A 16,330-nucleotide genomic window follows, 5' to 3' on the forward strand; every position below is an offset into this window, starting at 1 on the left:
AATTTGAAAATATTTTTTTAGAGACTATATATCATTTTAACAATGGTGAGCAAAGTTTTGCTTCAATATCAATTCTGAATTAAAAATGCGCCCACTTGAAAGATTTATCAAATGAAGAACAGTAATTCACAAAATGGCTATTTACTACAAAGAATATTTAATTATGATAAATTGAGAGTAGATTATGAAGTCCTTGAGGGCAGCAACTGGCTCTCATTCATTTTTGTATCCTTCAATACCAAGCACCTAGGAGATACTCAATAAATATAGGTTCAATTAACGAGTCTGTTTCAGACTAGCATTAATCAACTTCAAGGTCAGCAGATATAATGTTAGAAAAATACTAAAAAAATAATTATTTAACATGCTAAATGATTCAAAGAGTAAACTTTGCATACGGATACTACTTTCTTGGCTAAAATGACATAAAAATTAAAACAAAAACCAAACAGAAAACCATATTGGATATTGTGAGAGGGGAATAAGAAAGAGAGTTGGGGACTTCCCTGGTGCCACAGTGGTAGAGAATCCACCTGCCAATGCAGGGGACATAGGTTCGAGCCCTGGTCCGGGAAGATCTCACGTGCCTTGTAGCAACTAAGCTGTGCGCCACAACTTCTGAGCCTGTGCTCTAGAGCCCACAGGCCACAACTACTGAAGCCCGCGTGCCGAGAGCCCGTGCTCCACAACAAGAGAAGCCACCGCAGTGAGAAGCCCGCGCACTGCAAGGAAGAGTAGCTCCCACTCGCCGCAACTAGAGGAAGCCCACGCGCAGTGACGAAGACCCCAAACAGCCAAAAATAAATAAATAAATAATAAATTTATTAAAAAAGAGTTGATTCCTTTAGACATACAATCTTATTAATGATGCGAAAGCCACAGAGTGACAGAATTTCAGAGTTCTAAGAGACCTTACATAATAATTCATTACAAGAAAAATGCCACATGATCATACAAAATTGAAAAATGACACAGGAATTGACATAGGAATTGACATCAAGATTCTGTGGTCTGAGATGGACTTGAAGTTATATCTTGAGGTAAGGAAAGGCCACAGAAAGGGAGCAGAGAGCATTCAAGATGAGTTTAACTGTATGAACAAAAATCTAGAGTTAGAAAAGTACAAGATATTTTTGAAATTAAAAAAATAATTTGATAGGAATAAAGTATTTATATATGAGTAAGAGAAAAGACAAGGCTGGAAGGGAGTATTTAATTCTCAATTAAGGAATCTGGACTGAAAAGGTAGGATTTGAATGGTTTTTAAGACGTTAATAAAGTCAACAATTTATCAAGGATATATTACCTGATCCTTTTGTGTTCTACTGAAGGCATCACGAACAACAAAAACACCAAAATGGATTGTTAGGGAATGAATACTCCTATTCATTTATACATTTTACCTTAATATTCTTTTTAAAGTACCGAGGTATATAAACACATTTTAGAAGACTGAGAGTGGAGTAATGGGACACATTTATATGATTTAGTAGTTTGATTTTACTTTTTTTTAAAAAAGGGAACATGTTTAATTTTTAAGTAAAATGAAAAAATGTATAGCAGCTGTCTAACCAGAGTGGCCTATTCCTTAAGGTATAATTTGATTTGAATAGAATTATTTAGAAATATCAAAGCTAAATTCCATTCCTACTGTTTTTATTGCTTATAATGAGTAACTGGCATAGCTCTTACACTATTCTTAGCATGAAACTTGGCACTTTGGCACTACACTGATGTCAACTCAATTTAGAGTAGGAACTCAGTTATCGACTAAATACAGAAATGAGAAAGTGGTGTTCTGTTGAAAATTGCCACACAGCATTCCAAATTTCACATTACATTTTGGAACCATCCTTTTTTTCCTTACATATTTTATTTTAAAGAATTGTGGGGGCTTCCCTGGTGCCACAGTGGTTAAGAATCTGCCTGTCAATGCAGGGGACATGAGTTCGAGCCTTGGTCTGGGAAGATCCCACATGCCGCGGAGCAATTAAGCCTGTGCGCCACAACTACTGCCTGTGAGCCACAACTACGGAGCCCGTGTGCCACAACTGCTGAAGCCTGTGCGCCTAGAGTCCATGCTCCGCAACAAGAGAAGCCACCGCAATGAGAAGCCCCTGCTTGCCGCAACTAGAGAAAGCCCGGGCGCAGCAACGAAGACCCAATGCAGCCAAAAATAAAATAAAACAAACTTATTAAAAAAATTGTGGAAAATGTCAAACATAAAAGTATAATAGTATAATAAAACCTCATGAACCCATAACCCAGCATCGGCAAGTATCAACCTTCTGCCAATGTTGTTTCAACTACCCATCTTTATTTCTTCTAAAATATTTTAAAGCAATTCTCAGACATGATATAGTTTATACATAAATATTTCAAAATGTACCTCTAACAGATACAGATGTAATATAAAAAGTCACATTAAAGAGCCTGTTCATCCTGAAATTCTTCCCTTCTTAGTAAATGGCTCAAGCCAAAACCTCACAGTCATCCTTGACTCATCTTTCTCTCATACTCCAGAGCCAATATGACATGCAATACTGGTTAGATTCTGAACCTCCCCTGCTATGCTATCATTATTTAAGTCATAACACCTTTTGCCTGTCCTCTGGCCACAGCTCCCTAACTGGTCTCCCTAGCACCCCTGTAACCTCAGATTCTGCACTTGTTGCCTCTGCCTGAAATGCTTTCCCTCCAAAAAAAAACTGGGAACTGTCACTTCCTTGAGGTCTTTTCAAATTTGATCCTATTAGAAAGGCTTGCCCTTACCATCATGTCTATACAACATGGCCACAACCATCACCCCTGCCCTTAACCTATCCCCTTTGGCCGTCTTCTCCATCACCACCTGATGTATTTACTATTTTGTCTTATCCTGTTAGACTGTAAGCTTCAGGAGGGCACTGTGTTGATTTTATTCACTTTTGTATCACTTTGTATCACTAGTGTCCAAAATTGTAGTGACACACAGACATGGAGTAGGCACTTAAGTATTTAAGACTGAAAATTATTTGATAACTAACAGATTATAATTTTAAAACTTCTTCCTAGAGAATTTGAAACAATAATCGAAATTCATTTGGGAAGTACATCTTGGAGAGCTCTGTCTCAAGATTTTTTAAATCAAGTCTATCAATTATTTAAATCAATTTGTAATATATGTGTCCTATTTAAGCAGTGCAGATTATGCACCTTGAAAACATATCTAGATGTTTGTATGTATGTATTTATTTTTATTTATTTACTTATGGCCCCGCGGCGTGGCATGCGGGATCTTAGTTCCCCCACCAGGGATCCAACCCCTGCAGTGCAAGCCAGGAGTCTTAACCACTGGACCACCAGGTAAGTCCCTCTAGCTGTATTTAAAAGAGTGGCATTACTTAGTGTCAAATCTGCATTCAGCATCTAGAATCACATGGAATCAGCACTAAAACAACACCAAAGCTCACGATATAGGCAGCCATTATCTTGCTCTAGTTCTATGATTCTTTGCCAAAAATAGTGCAATGTAAGATCAATCAACTATGCCAATAAAACCGGGGTAAAGGAGATAAGGAAAGCAGTGATGCAATACAAATGATTTATTTCAGTATCAATTTGGTATGTTATATTAGAAAATTATTTTTGTTTTCTCTTTACAAAAGAGAATGTTGTTGCTACTATGTCTATGCCATCAACTTAAACACCAGACTGTTTACAACCCATGTTGTGGTGAAATTTACATCTGTTCGTAGATTTAACTGAGTTGGCATAATGTGGGTGATGACTGTAGAAAACTGTCCAAGTTCCCTAGTACTGACACTTCCTTGATTTCTGAATACCGCGAGACGGTCAACTTTTCCCCTTAAAGTGTATTTGAAAAATGTCCCTGTGACTATAAGCACAACATCAATCTTCCCTTTCTCTCGCACTGCCCTACTGTCAGTGCTTCCCATTTCCAAAATGAGTGGGAACCCCCCTAACTCAGTGGCCCCGGCAAAGTCTGGAAGCCAACTGGGGATCTCCATTTCTCCCGCGGACTGCCAAGCCCAGGGACCGGACGGGGTGAGAGAAGACTGCAGGGAACTGTGCTGGCAGCTCTCTGGGTTGAGGGGCAAGGAAAGGAAACTTCCTTCTTGGACTCGGCGAGGAGAGTGAGAAAGACGAAATGAAAGGGTGGGGGTGGTTCAACAACGGTCTGTTACGCCGCGGACTCGCAAGGCCTCCGCCAGCCCCGGGAGGGAGGTCACACGAGCACCGGCGTCGTGAGGTCAGAAAGGCGGGTGGTGCTGTGCCTCGGCCCGAAGCCAAAATCAAGACGACCTCCAGAGGAGGGAGGAAGCTCCGGGCCCCGTCCCCACTCCGCCTCGCTTCCCCGGGAGCGGCGGCTGGGCAGGAGCGGGGAGGAAAACGGCCGCCGGGCCCAGAGGGGCACCAGGCCGCGCCCATCACCCGGGCCTCCGGCCGCAGCAGGCCCGCCGGGCGGTCGGCGAAGCCCGGTGCGGAGGGCGCGGCCGCCTCGGGCGAACCCTCCCTGGCCCCTTCGGGAGTCGCCACCCCTTCTTCCCGCCGCGGTACCTGAACTGCACGACTGAGGAAGGTGCCCGCGTCGGCCGCCAGCTTCTTCACGTTGAAGTCCATGATGTTCATCCTGGGAGGAAGCCGGGCGGAGCTGCCGGCTGACCTAGCGGGGAGGCTGAGGCGCCGCGGCCGGGCTGGGGCGCCGGGCGAGTGGCGGGGTCAGACGTGGTAGGTGGAGGGAGGCGGCGCCAGTCCCGCCGCCGCAGCTGTCGTTTCCGTGAAGGGGGAGAGAGAGGGTGGGGCGAGGGGAGAGAACTAGCGCCTCGGAGCCGGTCGCGCGCCCAGGCGGCGGCGGCGGCGGCCGAGACACAGGGCCTGTCCTGCCCGGAGTGCTGCCACTAACGTCAGCAGGGGCCGCGGTGGGCCTGCCGAGGACTACCGGGCAACCCGGCCGTGAAAGTCCGGGTCCCGAACGTAGAAAAAGAGCGCGGGCCGCGGGGCGGAGCCTTTGTAGAGGTTCTCGCGGGAACAGCGACCCCTTCAGGATCGCCGCGGGGCGCGCCGGGAGCTTGGCCAGTTCCGCCTCGGGGAGGGTCGTGTTCGTTGTCAGGTGCGCGCCGGTGGGCGGCTGAGGCGCTGCGTGTTTGCAATTAAGCCCCTGAGAACCAAGAGCAGAGACAACCCAAATACCCCCTTTTTGTTTTAAGTGAAAATGTGGAAGTTGTAGCATAAAATTACAGTATCTGTGAAATTAGAACCACCAGCTCCCTGTCATCTTGTAGCACCCGCGCCCCGCTGGTCCCTGACGCCTGGATGGCACTTGGCGAACGTTTGCAGTATAGGGTCGAATTTAATGTCCCCACTGAGCCTGTTGTTCATTCATTCAGCATTATTGAATATCTGCCGTGTACCAGGATTGAATCATGTGCTGGAGATACCACGCTGAACAAGACTGTCCCTGCCCTCAGGAAGCTCTCAGTTTGGTTACTTGACAACCTTCAGAGACACCCCCTTCCCCCTGCTCCAGTTTTGTTTCTATTTGCTGCCACAAGGATTTTGTGACTGCCTAACGTGCTGGATTACAAGATCAACACTAGGTGCATACTTGGTGCGAAATACGGTGCCCAGGACACCAAGTGCCGGGTGGAGAACGTATAAGATGGTGAGTGAGATAGAATAACCCTTAACTATTCAGCGAGGCGAATTTTAATAACTAATGAAAATATGATGTGAATTTTAATAACTAATGAGAATATGATGTGAAATCTGTTCAAAACCCGGTAATTCCAAATGGCTTCTAAAGCAGTCTTCAGGATACAGCCTATGCTTGAACTAATTTAAAACAGGTGCAAGAACGGAGGGAGAGACATTAGTATTTCAAGAGTAAAAAAAAGCTGTATGTATTTTCTGTCTCTGTGCCTTTGTGTTACCATAGGACTGGAAAAATGCAGGCCCGGCAGGCAATGAAATGAGCTAACATTCATGCTTCAGTGTTGTACTGAAGCAGCGGTCACAGCAGTAGGAGCTATGTTAAAGGCACAAAGATTAGTTCCTAAGGGTATTATAAGGAACAGCAGATAACATAAATACTTGTGTTCTTTGTGATGGTGACAGAAGCAACCATTTCTTTCTAAGGTAACTACGAAAGGAAGAGTCGACTCCATCTTCTCATTTTTCCAGAAATATGGAAAAGGAAATATGTAATCAGTAATTTGTTCTTTACTGTCCATTTTAGATTTTTATGTGGAAAACATTTTATCTCCAGATGTCTGTCTTCACAAGTATATTTGTCATAATCTATGTCTGTTTCTACAAAAGGAACACAACAGCGCCGTCACCATTAGAGGAAAAAACTCTGGATCCTCTTCCTCAAACTTGTAGATCTCCTGATTTGAAAAAAAATCTTCACTTGTTCCTGTTGAGCCCTCTATAGCTGTAATACTGATTCTTTTGTTTCACTGACAAATTCATAAGACTAGTGTGTTGTCTCTATTTCCTTACCATCTTAGAATTTCCTGCCTAGTTTCATGCAGTTGATTTCCACTTCTGTAACTATACCTAAACAGCATTCCTGAGGTTGCCAGTTATCTTCCTGATAAATCAAACGGCCTTTTCTCAGACTTCCACAGTGACTCTACCCAGCTCCTTCCCACAACACACCTCTTTCCAGGGCCTTATTGTTTCCTGGTTTCCCTGCTACCTCCTGGACTTTCTCACTCTATTTTGCTGGCACTTCTGATGACTTTACTGTAAGTATTCCTTAAAGCTCAATGTTTAGTACTTATTTATTGTTGTTGTTTTCTTTGATTAGTTTCTTAATTGAAACTTCAGTTATACTACTTCATTCTTTCATTCATTCATTTAGTAAATATTTTTTGAACATCTGTGTGCCACATGGCATTGTTCTTATGACTGGGAATATAGCAGGCAACAAGACAGACAGCGCTTGCTCTCATGGGAGTTTATAACTAATCCCGTAAAACAGAAATTGAATAAGTAGTCATAAGTATGATAAAATGCCTAGGGGAGTCCAGAGTGCTCTTAAATGTTCACCTCCAGCCTGTACCTAGTAACCTGAATTTTAATTTGGAGGCTTGGTCTTTCTGTAAGTGTTCCAGATCACCTTTTAAGTCTTTCTTTTTCTGTCCGCCGTACTAACTTCTTATTCCAATAGTTCAAGGTATTAGGAAAGCAGTCTTTTAAAGTTCATATAAAGTGCTGAATATCTGAAATTATCCCCGAAGTTTTTAGCTTAAAAAATAAACAAAATTTTTATAAAAATGGCATTTTAGGTAGTATATATTTTAATGTTTTTTTTTTGTAGTGGCTGACAAAGTGTTCATTACCTTATGTTTAGACCAATGACATCGAAAGTGGAGGTATGTAAACTTCATGGGTGTGCAAGATGATGCACTGGGGCACATAAAGATATATTAGAAGTTTGGCTTGCGTTTACTTTTATCTAATAAATAGAAAAATTTGTTTCATTAATTTTTTAAAAATACGGATTGACACTGGTCTCCCCACCTTGTGTTTATCAGATATACACACATCACAAACAAACAGTAAATGAAGTATCCTAAGGGAAGAGTTGGAATTCCACAACTTGGAAGAGTTGAAATTAGTACTTTACTTTGATTATGTGCTTCAGCATATGGTTACATAATACATTGTGACTGGTTCCATGTCTTTGCAGATTATATTATCTATCTAGCTTTAACTGAATAAAACTTCACAGTAATGGACAGGTAGCCTAAAGAGTTTTCCCCAAATAAATCATCATTAAAAGTGTTGATACAAGCATAAGCAAACAAGAAATGCCAGAATCAATACTTCTACTTGCTGCATTTATCAGGAAGATTGTTGAAATATGGATTAAAAGATGATAATACTTGGTTCCAGCTTTCAGGGAACTCAGAATCTAGTAGGGGAAACAAACTTGTAAAGCAGTGTGTGAACAGTACCTGTAAAAGCTTGTTTAAGATTGGGCAAGGGTGAGAAAGTGTAGAGGAGGTGGGTATTAAGTTACCAGAATAGGGGAGGTGATAATTAGGACTTCTTGAGCTGACTTTTTTTTTTTAAACATCTTTATTGGCGTATAACTACTTTACAATGGTGTGTTAGTTTCTGCTTTATAACAAAGTGAATCAGTTATACATATACATATGTCCCATATCTCTTCCCTCTTGCATCTCCCTCCCTCCCACCCTCCCTATCCCACCCCTCTAGGTGGTCACAAAGCACCAAGCTGATCTCCCAGTCTTTTGATGGAGTTCATCTGGCAGATTGAGGCATGAGGGTGGGGAGAGATGATCACACTTCCAACTTAGAAATATCAGGTTTTGGGCAGTGTGGATAATGGGTTGGAGAGGGGCAAAGACAGGTAGCAAGAGTGATTAGGTATCTATTGCCATACTCACCCTGTACTCTGCTATCTTTAAATCTTGGATTTGGAAACTTAGTTTTGACCAAAATTCCCCCTCCTTTGATCTCTGACTTCTTTACTCATTTGAGTGTGTTTTCATCATCATCAAGGCCTGCAATCCCATGCCTTGTTTTTATTTGTCCTATTTTTAACTTTCACCAGCACTCTCAGTTCCCTTTATCCTTCTGACCTATCAACCTACCTTCCTGGTTGAATGTTTTCTCTGTGCGTACTCTCAAACTGGGAGAGTTGTACAAACTTGTAGATGGATGCTTGTACCAATGCATGATTGCTAACTTCCACTGAACCTTTACAACTACCTAAAATGCTTCTGCTTCTTCCTAATTAACTCTTTTTCACACACTCTGCAGAGCCTACTGCAAAATTTTGCCACTCTCCTAAGATGCCTGCCTTATTCTCATATACTCTTATTTTTAGCCTTTGATACTGTTTCTCTGCAGAGAAACTATGAATCATCAAGCTATATGGAGGGAGCTCCTTCAATAAAATTCTCTTATTTCTACCTCTTATCCTTCTCCACACTCCTCCCCCAAATACTGCCAAATATTTCAAAGGAAGTGTCCTAGGTGTTCTCTTCTGATTTGAGCTACTGCTTTCTTAATCTTGGCTGCATATTGGCATCACCTGGAGAGTTTAAGCATCCACTGATGCCTAGATCACAACCCCAGAGCATGGACCGGGCATTGGGGTGCTCAGAAGTTCCCACAGGTGATTCTAATCTGTGGCCAAGGTTGAGAATGTAAGTATCATCCTCTGAGAACTTGGTCTGCCAGTCTCTACCCTCTGCCTACAGATACATTACGTTTCTCATCTTCTGGGCAGCAACCATTTCTTGTTCATTTTTATATTTTTATGGTCTACGTTCCTGGCAACATAGTGGATTCTCAAATACTCTTGTTAAATGAATAAAGTAATCAAATAAAGCTGCATACAGTTCTTTTGTGACTCCCCAACCTAAATTTCCAACTACAGATTCAGTATTTCCAGTGCTAAGCCTGTTGTAGTTTACTCTTTCTGAAAGTTACTTTTCTTTTTGGGTTTCCTATAACTTTAAGTTGAATTATATGCACCAAGTCACCTAAGCTAGAAATCTGATCCCCTTTGATTATTTCCTCTTATTTCCCATGTCTCATTGATCGAGTCCTGGCAGTTTTTTTCCTCTGAACTGTTTCTTGTCTTTATCCTCTTTTTTAAAAAATTGAGGTATAATTGACATTTAACATTATATTAGTTTTAAGTGTACGATGTAAAGATTTGCTGTTTGTATACATGTGAAATGATCACCACGATTATTCTAGTTAACATTAGTCACCTTACGTAGTTAAAAAAATTTTTTTTCTTGTGATGAGAACTTCTAAGATCTACTCTCTTAGCAACTTTCAAATATTGAATACAGCATTAGTAACTATAGTCACTAGACTGTATATTACATCCCCAGGACGTGTTTATTTTATCACTGAAGGTTTATATATTTTGACTCCCGTCACCTATTTCTTCTTGTCTCTTTCCCCCTCTGGCAACCACCAATCAGTTCTTTGTATCTATGAGCTAGTTTCTTTTGTTTTTATTTCTGTTTAGATTCCACATATAAGTGAGATCATATACTATTTGTCTTTGTCTGACTTACTTCACTTAGCATAATACCCTCATGATCCATCCATGTTGTTGGAAATGGCAAGATTTCATTCTTTTTATGGCTACATAATAGTCCATTGTGTATATATACCACATTTTCTTTATCCTTTCATCCATTGATGGACACTTAGGTGGTTTCTATATCTTGGCTATGGTAAATAATGCTGTAATGAACATGGGGGTGCAGATATCTTTTTGAGTTAGTGTTTTTGTTTTCTTCAGATAAATACTGAGAAGTGGAATTGCTAGGTCATATGGTAATTCTATTTTTATGTTTTTGAGGAATCGCCTTACTGCTTTCCATAGTGACTGCACCAATTTACATTCCTACTAACAGTGCATGTCCCTTTTTTCCACGTCCTCACCAATACCTGCTATTTGTTGTCTTTTTGATAATAGCCATCCTGACATGTGTGAGGTAATATTTCACTGTGATTTTGATTTGAATTTCCCTGATGATTAGTGATGTTGAGCATCTTTTCATGTACCTGATGGCCATCTTTATGTCTTCTTTGGAAAAATGTCTATTCAGATCTTCAGCCCATTTAAAAAATTGGATTTTCTTTTTTTTTGCTGTTGAGTAGTATGAATTCTTTATATATTTCAGATATTAACCCCTCATCAGATATATTACCTGAAAGTATTTTCTCCCACTCAGTAGGTTGCCTTTTCACGTTGTTGGTGTGGTGGTTTCCTTTGCTGTGCAAATGATTTTTAGTTTTATGTAGTTCCATTTGTTTATTTTTGCTTTTGTTGCTTTTGCTTTTGGTGTCAGATTAAAAAAAAAATCTCTGGATATATGCCCAGTAGTGGGATTGCTGGGTCATATGGTAGTTCTATTTTTAGTTTTTTATGGAACCTCCATACTGTTCTCCATAGTGGCTGTATCGGTTTACATTCCCACCAACAGTGCAAGAGGGTTCCCTTTTCTCCACACCCTCTCCAGCATTTATTGTTTGTAGATTTTTTGATGATTCAAAGAGTCATGTACCACAATGTTCATTGAAGCTCTATTTACAATAGCCAGGACATGGAAGCAACCTAAGTGTCCATTGACAGATGAATGGATAAAGAAGATGTGGCACATATATACAATGGAATATTACTCAGCCATAAAAGGAAATTAAATTGAGTTATCTGTAGTGAGGTGGATGGACCTAGAGACTGGTAGTGAGGTGGATGGACCTAGAGACTGTCATAGAATGAAGTAAGTCAGAAAGAGAAAAACAAATACTGTATGCTACACACATATATGGAATCTAAAAAAAAGAAGATTCTGGAGAACCTAGAGGCAAGACAGGAGTAAAGACGCAGATGTAGAGAATGGACTTGAGGACACGGGGAGGGGAAAGGGTAAGCTGGGATGAAGTGAGAGAGTGGCATGGACATATATACACTACCAAATGTAAAATAGATAGCTAGTGGGAAGCAGCCGCATAACACAGGGAGATCAGCTCAGTGCTTTGTGTTCACCTAGAGGGGTGGGATAGGAAGGGTGGGAGGGAGACACAAGAGGGAGGAGATATGGGGATATATGTATATGTACAGCTGATTATAAAGCAGAAACTAGCACACCATTGTAAAGCAATTATACTCCAATAAAGACGTTAAAAAATAACATTTAAAAAATTAAAAAATTTTTAAAAATTAAAAAATCTCCAAGACTTACCTCAAAGAACTTACCACCTATGTGTTCTTGTTGGAGTTTTATGATTTCAGGCCTTATGTTCAAGTCTTTAATCGATTTTGAGTAAATTTTTGTATGTAGTATAAGATAATGGTCCAATTTCATTCTTTTGCATGTGACTGTCCAATTTTCCCATTACCATTTATTGAAAGAGACCATCTTTTCTCCATTGTATATTCTTGCTTCCTTTGTCATAAATTGACCATATAAATGTAGATTTATTTCTGGGTGGTCTGTTCTGTTTTATTGATATATGTGCCTGTTTTTATGCCAATACTACACTTAAAAAATTATTTTAGCCCTGTAATATAGTTTCAAATCAGGGAGCATGATGCCTCTAGCTTTGTTCTTCATTCTCAAGATTGCTTTGGCTGTTCAGGGTCTTTTATGGTTCCATACAAATTTTAGGATTGTTTGTTTTATTTATGTGAAAAATGTCATTGGAATTTTGATAGGGATTGTGTTGAATCTGTAGATTGCTTTGGGTAGAATGGACATTTTAATGATATTCATTCTTCCAATTCATGAGCATGACATATCTTTCCATTTATTTGTTCCTTCAGTTTTTTCCACTAATGTTTTGTAGTTTTAAATATACAGGTCTTTCACCTCCTTGATTAAATTTGTTCCTAGGAATTTTATTATTTTCAATGCTTTCTTCATTTCTCTTTCTGATAGTTCATTATTACTGCATATAAACAAAACAGATTTTTGTATATTGATTTTGTATCATGCAACTCTACTGACTTTATTTGTTCTAACAATTTGTTTTGGTGGAGTCTTTAGGGTTTTCTGTATCATGTGATCTGCAAATAGTGATAGTTTCCTTCTTCCTTTCTAACTTGGATGCCTTTTATTTCTCTCTTCTTGCCAAATTTCTCTGGCTAGGACTTCTAATACTATGTTGAATAAAGTGGAAAGAGTTGGCATCCTTGTCTTGTTCCTGATCTTAAGGGAAATGCTTTTAGCTTTTCATCTTTGAGTATGATGTTAGCTGTGGGCTTCTCATATATGGCCTTTGTTGTGTTGAGGTTTTTTTAAATAAGAAATGGGTGTTGGATATTGTCAAATGCTTTCTCTGCAACTATTGAGATGATCATATGATTTTTATCCTTCATTTTGTTAATGTGGTATATCACGTTGATTGATTTGTGGATATTGAACCATCCTTGCATCCCTGAATAAATCCCACTTGGTCATGGTATATGATCTTTTTAATATATTGTTGAACTCAGTTTGCTAGGATTATATTGAGGATTTTTGCATCTATGTTCACTAGGTATATTGGCTTCTAATTTTCTTTTCTCGTGGTATCCTTGTTGTGAGGTTTTTGATTACTGATTCAATCTCCTTCTAGTAATTAGTCAGTTCAGATTTTCTGTTTCTTCCTGATTCAGTATTGGTAGGTTGCATGTTTCTAGGAATGTGTCCATTTCTTCTAGGTTGTCAAATTTGTTGGCTTATAATTGTTCATAGTGCTCTTTTATGATCCTGTGTATTTCTGTGATATCAGTTGTAATAGCTCTTCTTTCATTTCTGATTTTTTTATTGAGTCCTCTCTTTTGCTTGGTGAGTCTAGCTAAAGGTTTGTGAATTTTATCTTTTCAAAGAACCAACTCTTAGGTTCATTGATCTTTTCTATTGTCTTTTTAGTCTCTATTTTATTTATTTCTGCTCTAATGTTTGTATTTCTTTCTTTTTACTAACTTTGTGCTTCATTTGTTCTTCTTTTTCTGATTCCTTTAAGTGTAAAGACAGTGTTTATTTGAGATTTTTCTTGTTCTTGAGATAGGCCTGTATCACTATGAACTTACTTCTTAGAACTGCTTTTGCTGCATCCCATAGATTTTGGAATGCTATATTTCTATTTTCATTTGTCTCAAGGTATTTTTAATTTTCCCTTTGATTTCTTTGTTGACCCATTTGTTGTTCAGTAGCATGTTGTTTAATCTCCACATATTTGTGATTTTCTAGTTTTCTTCTTGTAATTAATTTCTAGTATATTATTGTGGTTGGAAAAGATGCTTGATATGGTTTCAATCTTAAGTTTAAGATTTGTTTTGTGCTCTAACATATGATCTATCATGGAGAATCTTCCATGTGCACTTGAGAAGAATGTGTATTGTTTCAGGGTAGAATGTTCTGTATGTCTGTTATGTACATCTGGTCTAACATGTTATTTAAGGCTGATGTTTTTTAATTTTCAGTCTGGATGATCTATCCATTCATGTAAATGGGGTACTAAAGTCCCCTACCATTGTACTGCAGTCTATTTCTCTCTTTAGGTCTATTAATATTTGTTTTATATATTTAGGTGCTCCTACGTTGGGTGCATAAATGTTGACAAATGTTGTATCTTCTTTTTGGATTGACTTCTTTATCATTATGTAATGCTCTTTGTCTCTTATTATAGTCTTTGTTTTAAAGTCTATTTTGTCTAATATAAGTATGCTACTCTTTCTTTGGTTTTAATTTTCATAGAATATCTTTTTTCATCTTTTCATTTTCAGGCTGTGTGTGTCCTGACATCTGAAGTGAGTCTCTTGTAGGCAGCATGTATGGGTCTTGCTTTTTTTGGGTTTTTTTTTTTTTTTAACCCATTTATCCACTCTATGTCTTTTGATTGGAGAATTAAGTAATTTACATTTAAAGAAATTATTGAAAGGTATGTACTTATTGCCATTTTGTTAATCGTTTTCTGGTTGTTTTGTACTTCCTCTCTGTTCCTTTCTTCTTTGCTCTCTTCTTTTGTGGTTTCATGAGTTTTTAGTGGTATACTTATATTTCTTTCTCTATCTCTTTTGTGTATCTACTATTGATTTTGCTTTGTGGTTATCATGAGGCTTACATATAACAACTTATACCTATAACAGTCTTTCTTAAGTCAGTAACTTAAATTTGATTGCATCTAAAGTTCTCCATTTTTACTCTACTATTTCCCCATTTTATGTTTTTTTTAAATTTTAAACATTTTATTATGAAAATTTCAATCACACACATACTTAGTGAGAACAGTATAATAAATTCCCATATTCCATCACCCAGTGTCAATAATTATCATTTTAACAATCTTTCAACTTTTTTCAAAAATAAGAACTACTTGAGTCATATCTTACAGATATCCTATTCAGTTCCTTGCCTAGTCATTTCTATTCCTTATAGACTTTAAGACACCTCATGTTAATTTCACTAGATTTTCTTATCTCTTACTTCCCTGAGAAGATAGGCTATTCAGTTTGAGATCTGCCATTTTCCCTTCTCTACACTTCAAAATATCTCAGAATTCTGTTCTTCTTTTTTTCTCTATCATTTTTAAAATTTTATTTATTTCTTTATGCGACAGGTTCTTATTAGTCATCAATTTTATACACATCAGTATATATATGTCAATCCCAATCACCCAATTCATCACACCACCCCCCTCACCGCCCTGCTGCCTTCCCCCCTTGGTGTCCTTATGTTTGTTCTCTACATTTGTGTCTCAATTTCTGCCCTGCAGACCGGTTCATCTGTACCATTTTTCTAGGTTCCACATACATGTGTTAATGTACGATATGTGTTTTTCTCTTTCTGACTTACTTCACTCTGTATGACAGTCTCTAGATCCATCCATGTCTGAACAAATGACCCAGTTTTGTTCCTTCTTATGGCTGAGTAATATTCCATTGTATATATGTACCACATCTTCTTTATCCATTCATCTGTTGATGGGCATTCAGGTTGCTTCCATGACCTGGCTATTGTAAATAGTGCTGCAGTGAACATTGGGGTGCATGTGTCTTTTTGAATTATGGTTTTCTCGGGGTATATGCCCAGTAGTGGGATTGCTGGATAATATGGTAATTCTATTTTTAGTTTTTTAAGGAACCTCCATACTGTTCTCCATAGTGGCTGTATCAATTTACATTCCCACCAACACTGCAAGAGGGTTCCCTTTTTTCCACACCCTCTCCAGCATTTGTTGTTTGTAGATATTCTGGTGATGCCCATACTAACTGCTGTGAGGTGATACCTCATAGTTTTGATTTGCATTTCTCTAATAATTAGTGATGTTGAGCAGCTTTTCATGTGCTTCTTGGCCATCTGTATGTTTTCTTTGGAGAAATGTCTATTTAGATCTTCTGCCCATTTTTGGATTGGGTTGTTTGTTTTTTTAATATTGAGTTGCATGAGCTGTTTATATATTTTGGAGATTAATCCTTTGTCCATGGATTCATTTGCAAATATTTTCTCCTATTCTGAGTGTAGTCTTTTCATCTTGTTTATGGTTTCCTTTGCTGTGCAAAAGTTTTGAAGTTTCATTAGGCCTCATTTGTTTCTTTTTGTTTTTATTTCCATTACTCTAGGAAGTGGATCAAAAAAGATCTTGCTGTGATATATGTCAAAGAATGTTCTTTCTATGTTTTCCTCTAAGAGTTTTATAGTGTCTGGTCTTACATTTAGATTTCTAATTCATTTTGAGTTTATTTATGTGTATGGTGTTAGGGAGTGTTCTAATTTCATTCTCTTACATGTAGCTGTCCAGTTTTCCCAGCACCACTTACTGAAGAGACTGTCTT

The 16,330-nt window shown here is 38.6% G+C and overlaps 2 protein-coding genes across 4 annotated transcripts in view; both read right to left on the reverse strand.

Annotated features, from left to right (window-relative positions):
* The window catches only part of SH3GLB1 (SH3 domain containing GRB2 like, endophilin B1), a 38,867-nt gene extending 34,014 nt beyond the window's left edge, over positions 1 to 4,853 (reverse strand). For 2 of the 3 annotated variants that reach the window (XM_029227760.1, XM_029227762.1), the window contains exon 1: positions 4,561 to 4,853. In XM_029227760.1, the coding sequence (XP_029083593.1) occupies positions 4,561 to 4,632 (72 nt within the window). In that variant the 5' untranslated portion in view covers positions 4,633 to 4,853. The remainder of the gene's footprint in view (positions 1 to 4,560) is intronic. The other variant, XM_029227761.1, reaches the window with a different exon arrangement.
* LOC114897945 (calcium-activated chloride channel regulator 1-like) overlaps positions 4,667 to 16,330 on the reverse strand; it is a 101,119-nt gene continuing 89,455 nt past the window's right edge. The window contains 1 exon segment of the mRNA XM_029226985.1: positions 4,667 to 5,161. Coding sequence (XP_029082818.1) covers positions 4,667 to 5,161 — 495 coding nt within the window.

The sequence above is a fragment of the Monodon monoceros genome, unplaced genomic scaffold (assembly GCF_005190385.1).
Source record: "Monodon monoceros isolate NGI ecotype Baffin Bay Population unplaced genomic scaffold, NGI_Narwhal_1 Super_Scaffold_18, whole genome shotgun sequence".
In the NCBI taxonomy this organism is placed as follows: Eukaryota; Metazoa; Chordata; class Mammalia; order Artiodactyla; family Monodontidae; genus Monodon; species Monodon monoceros.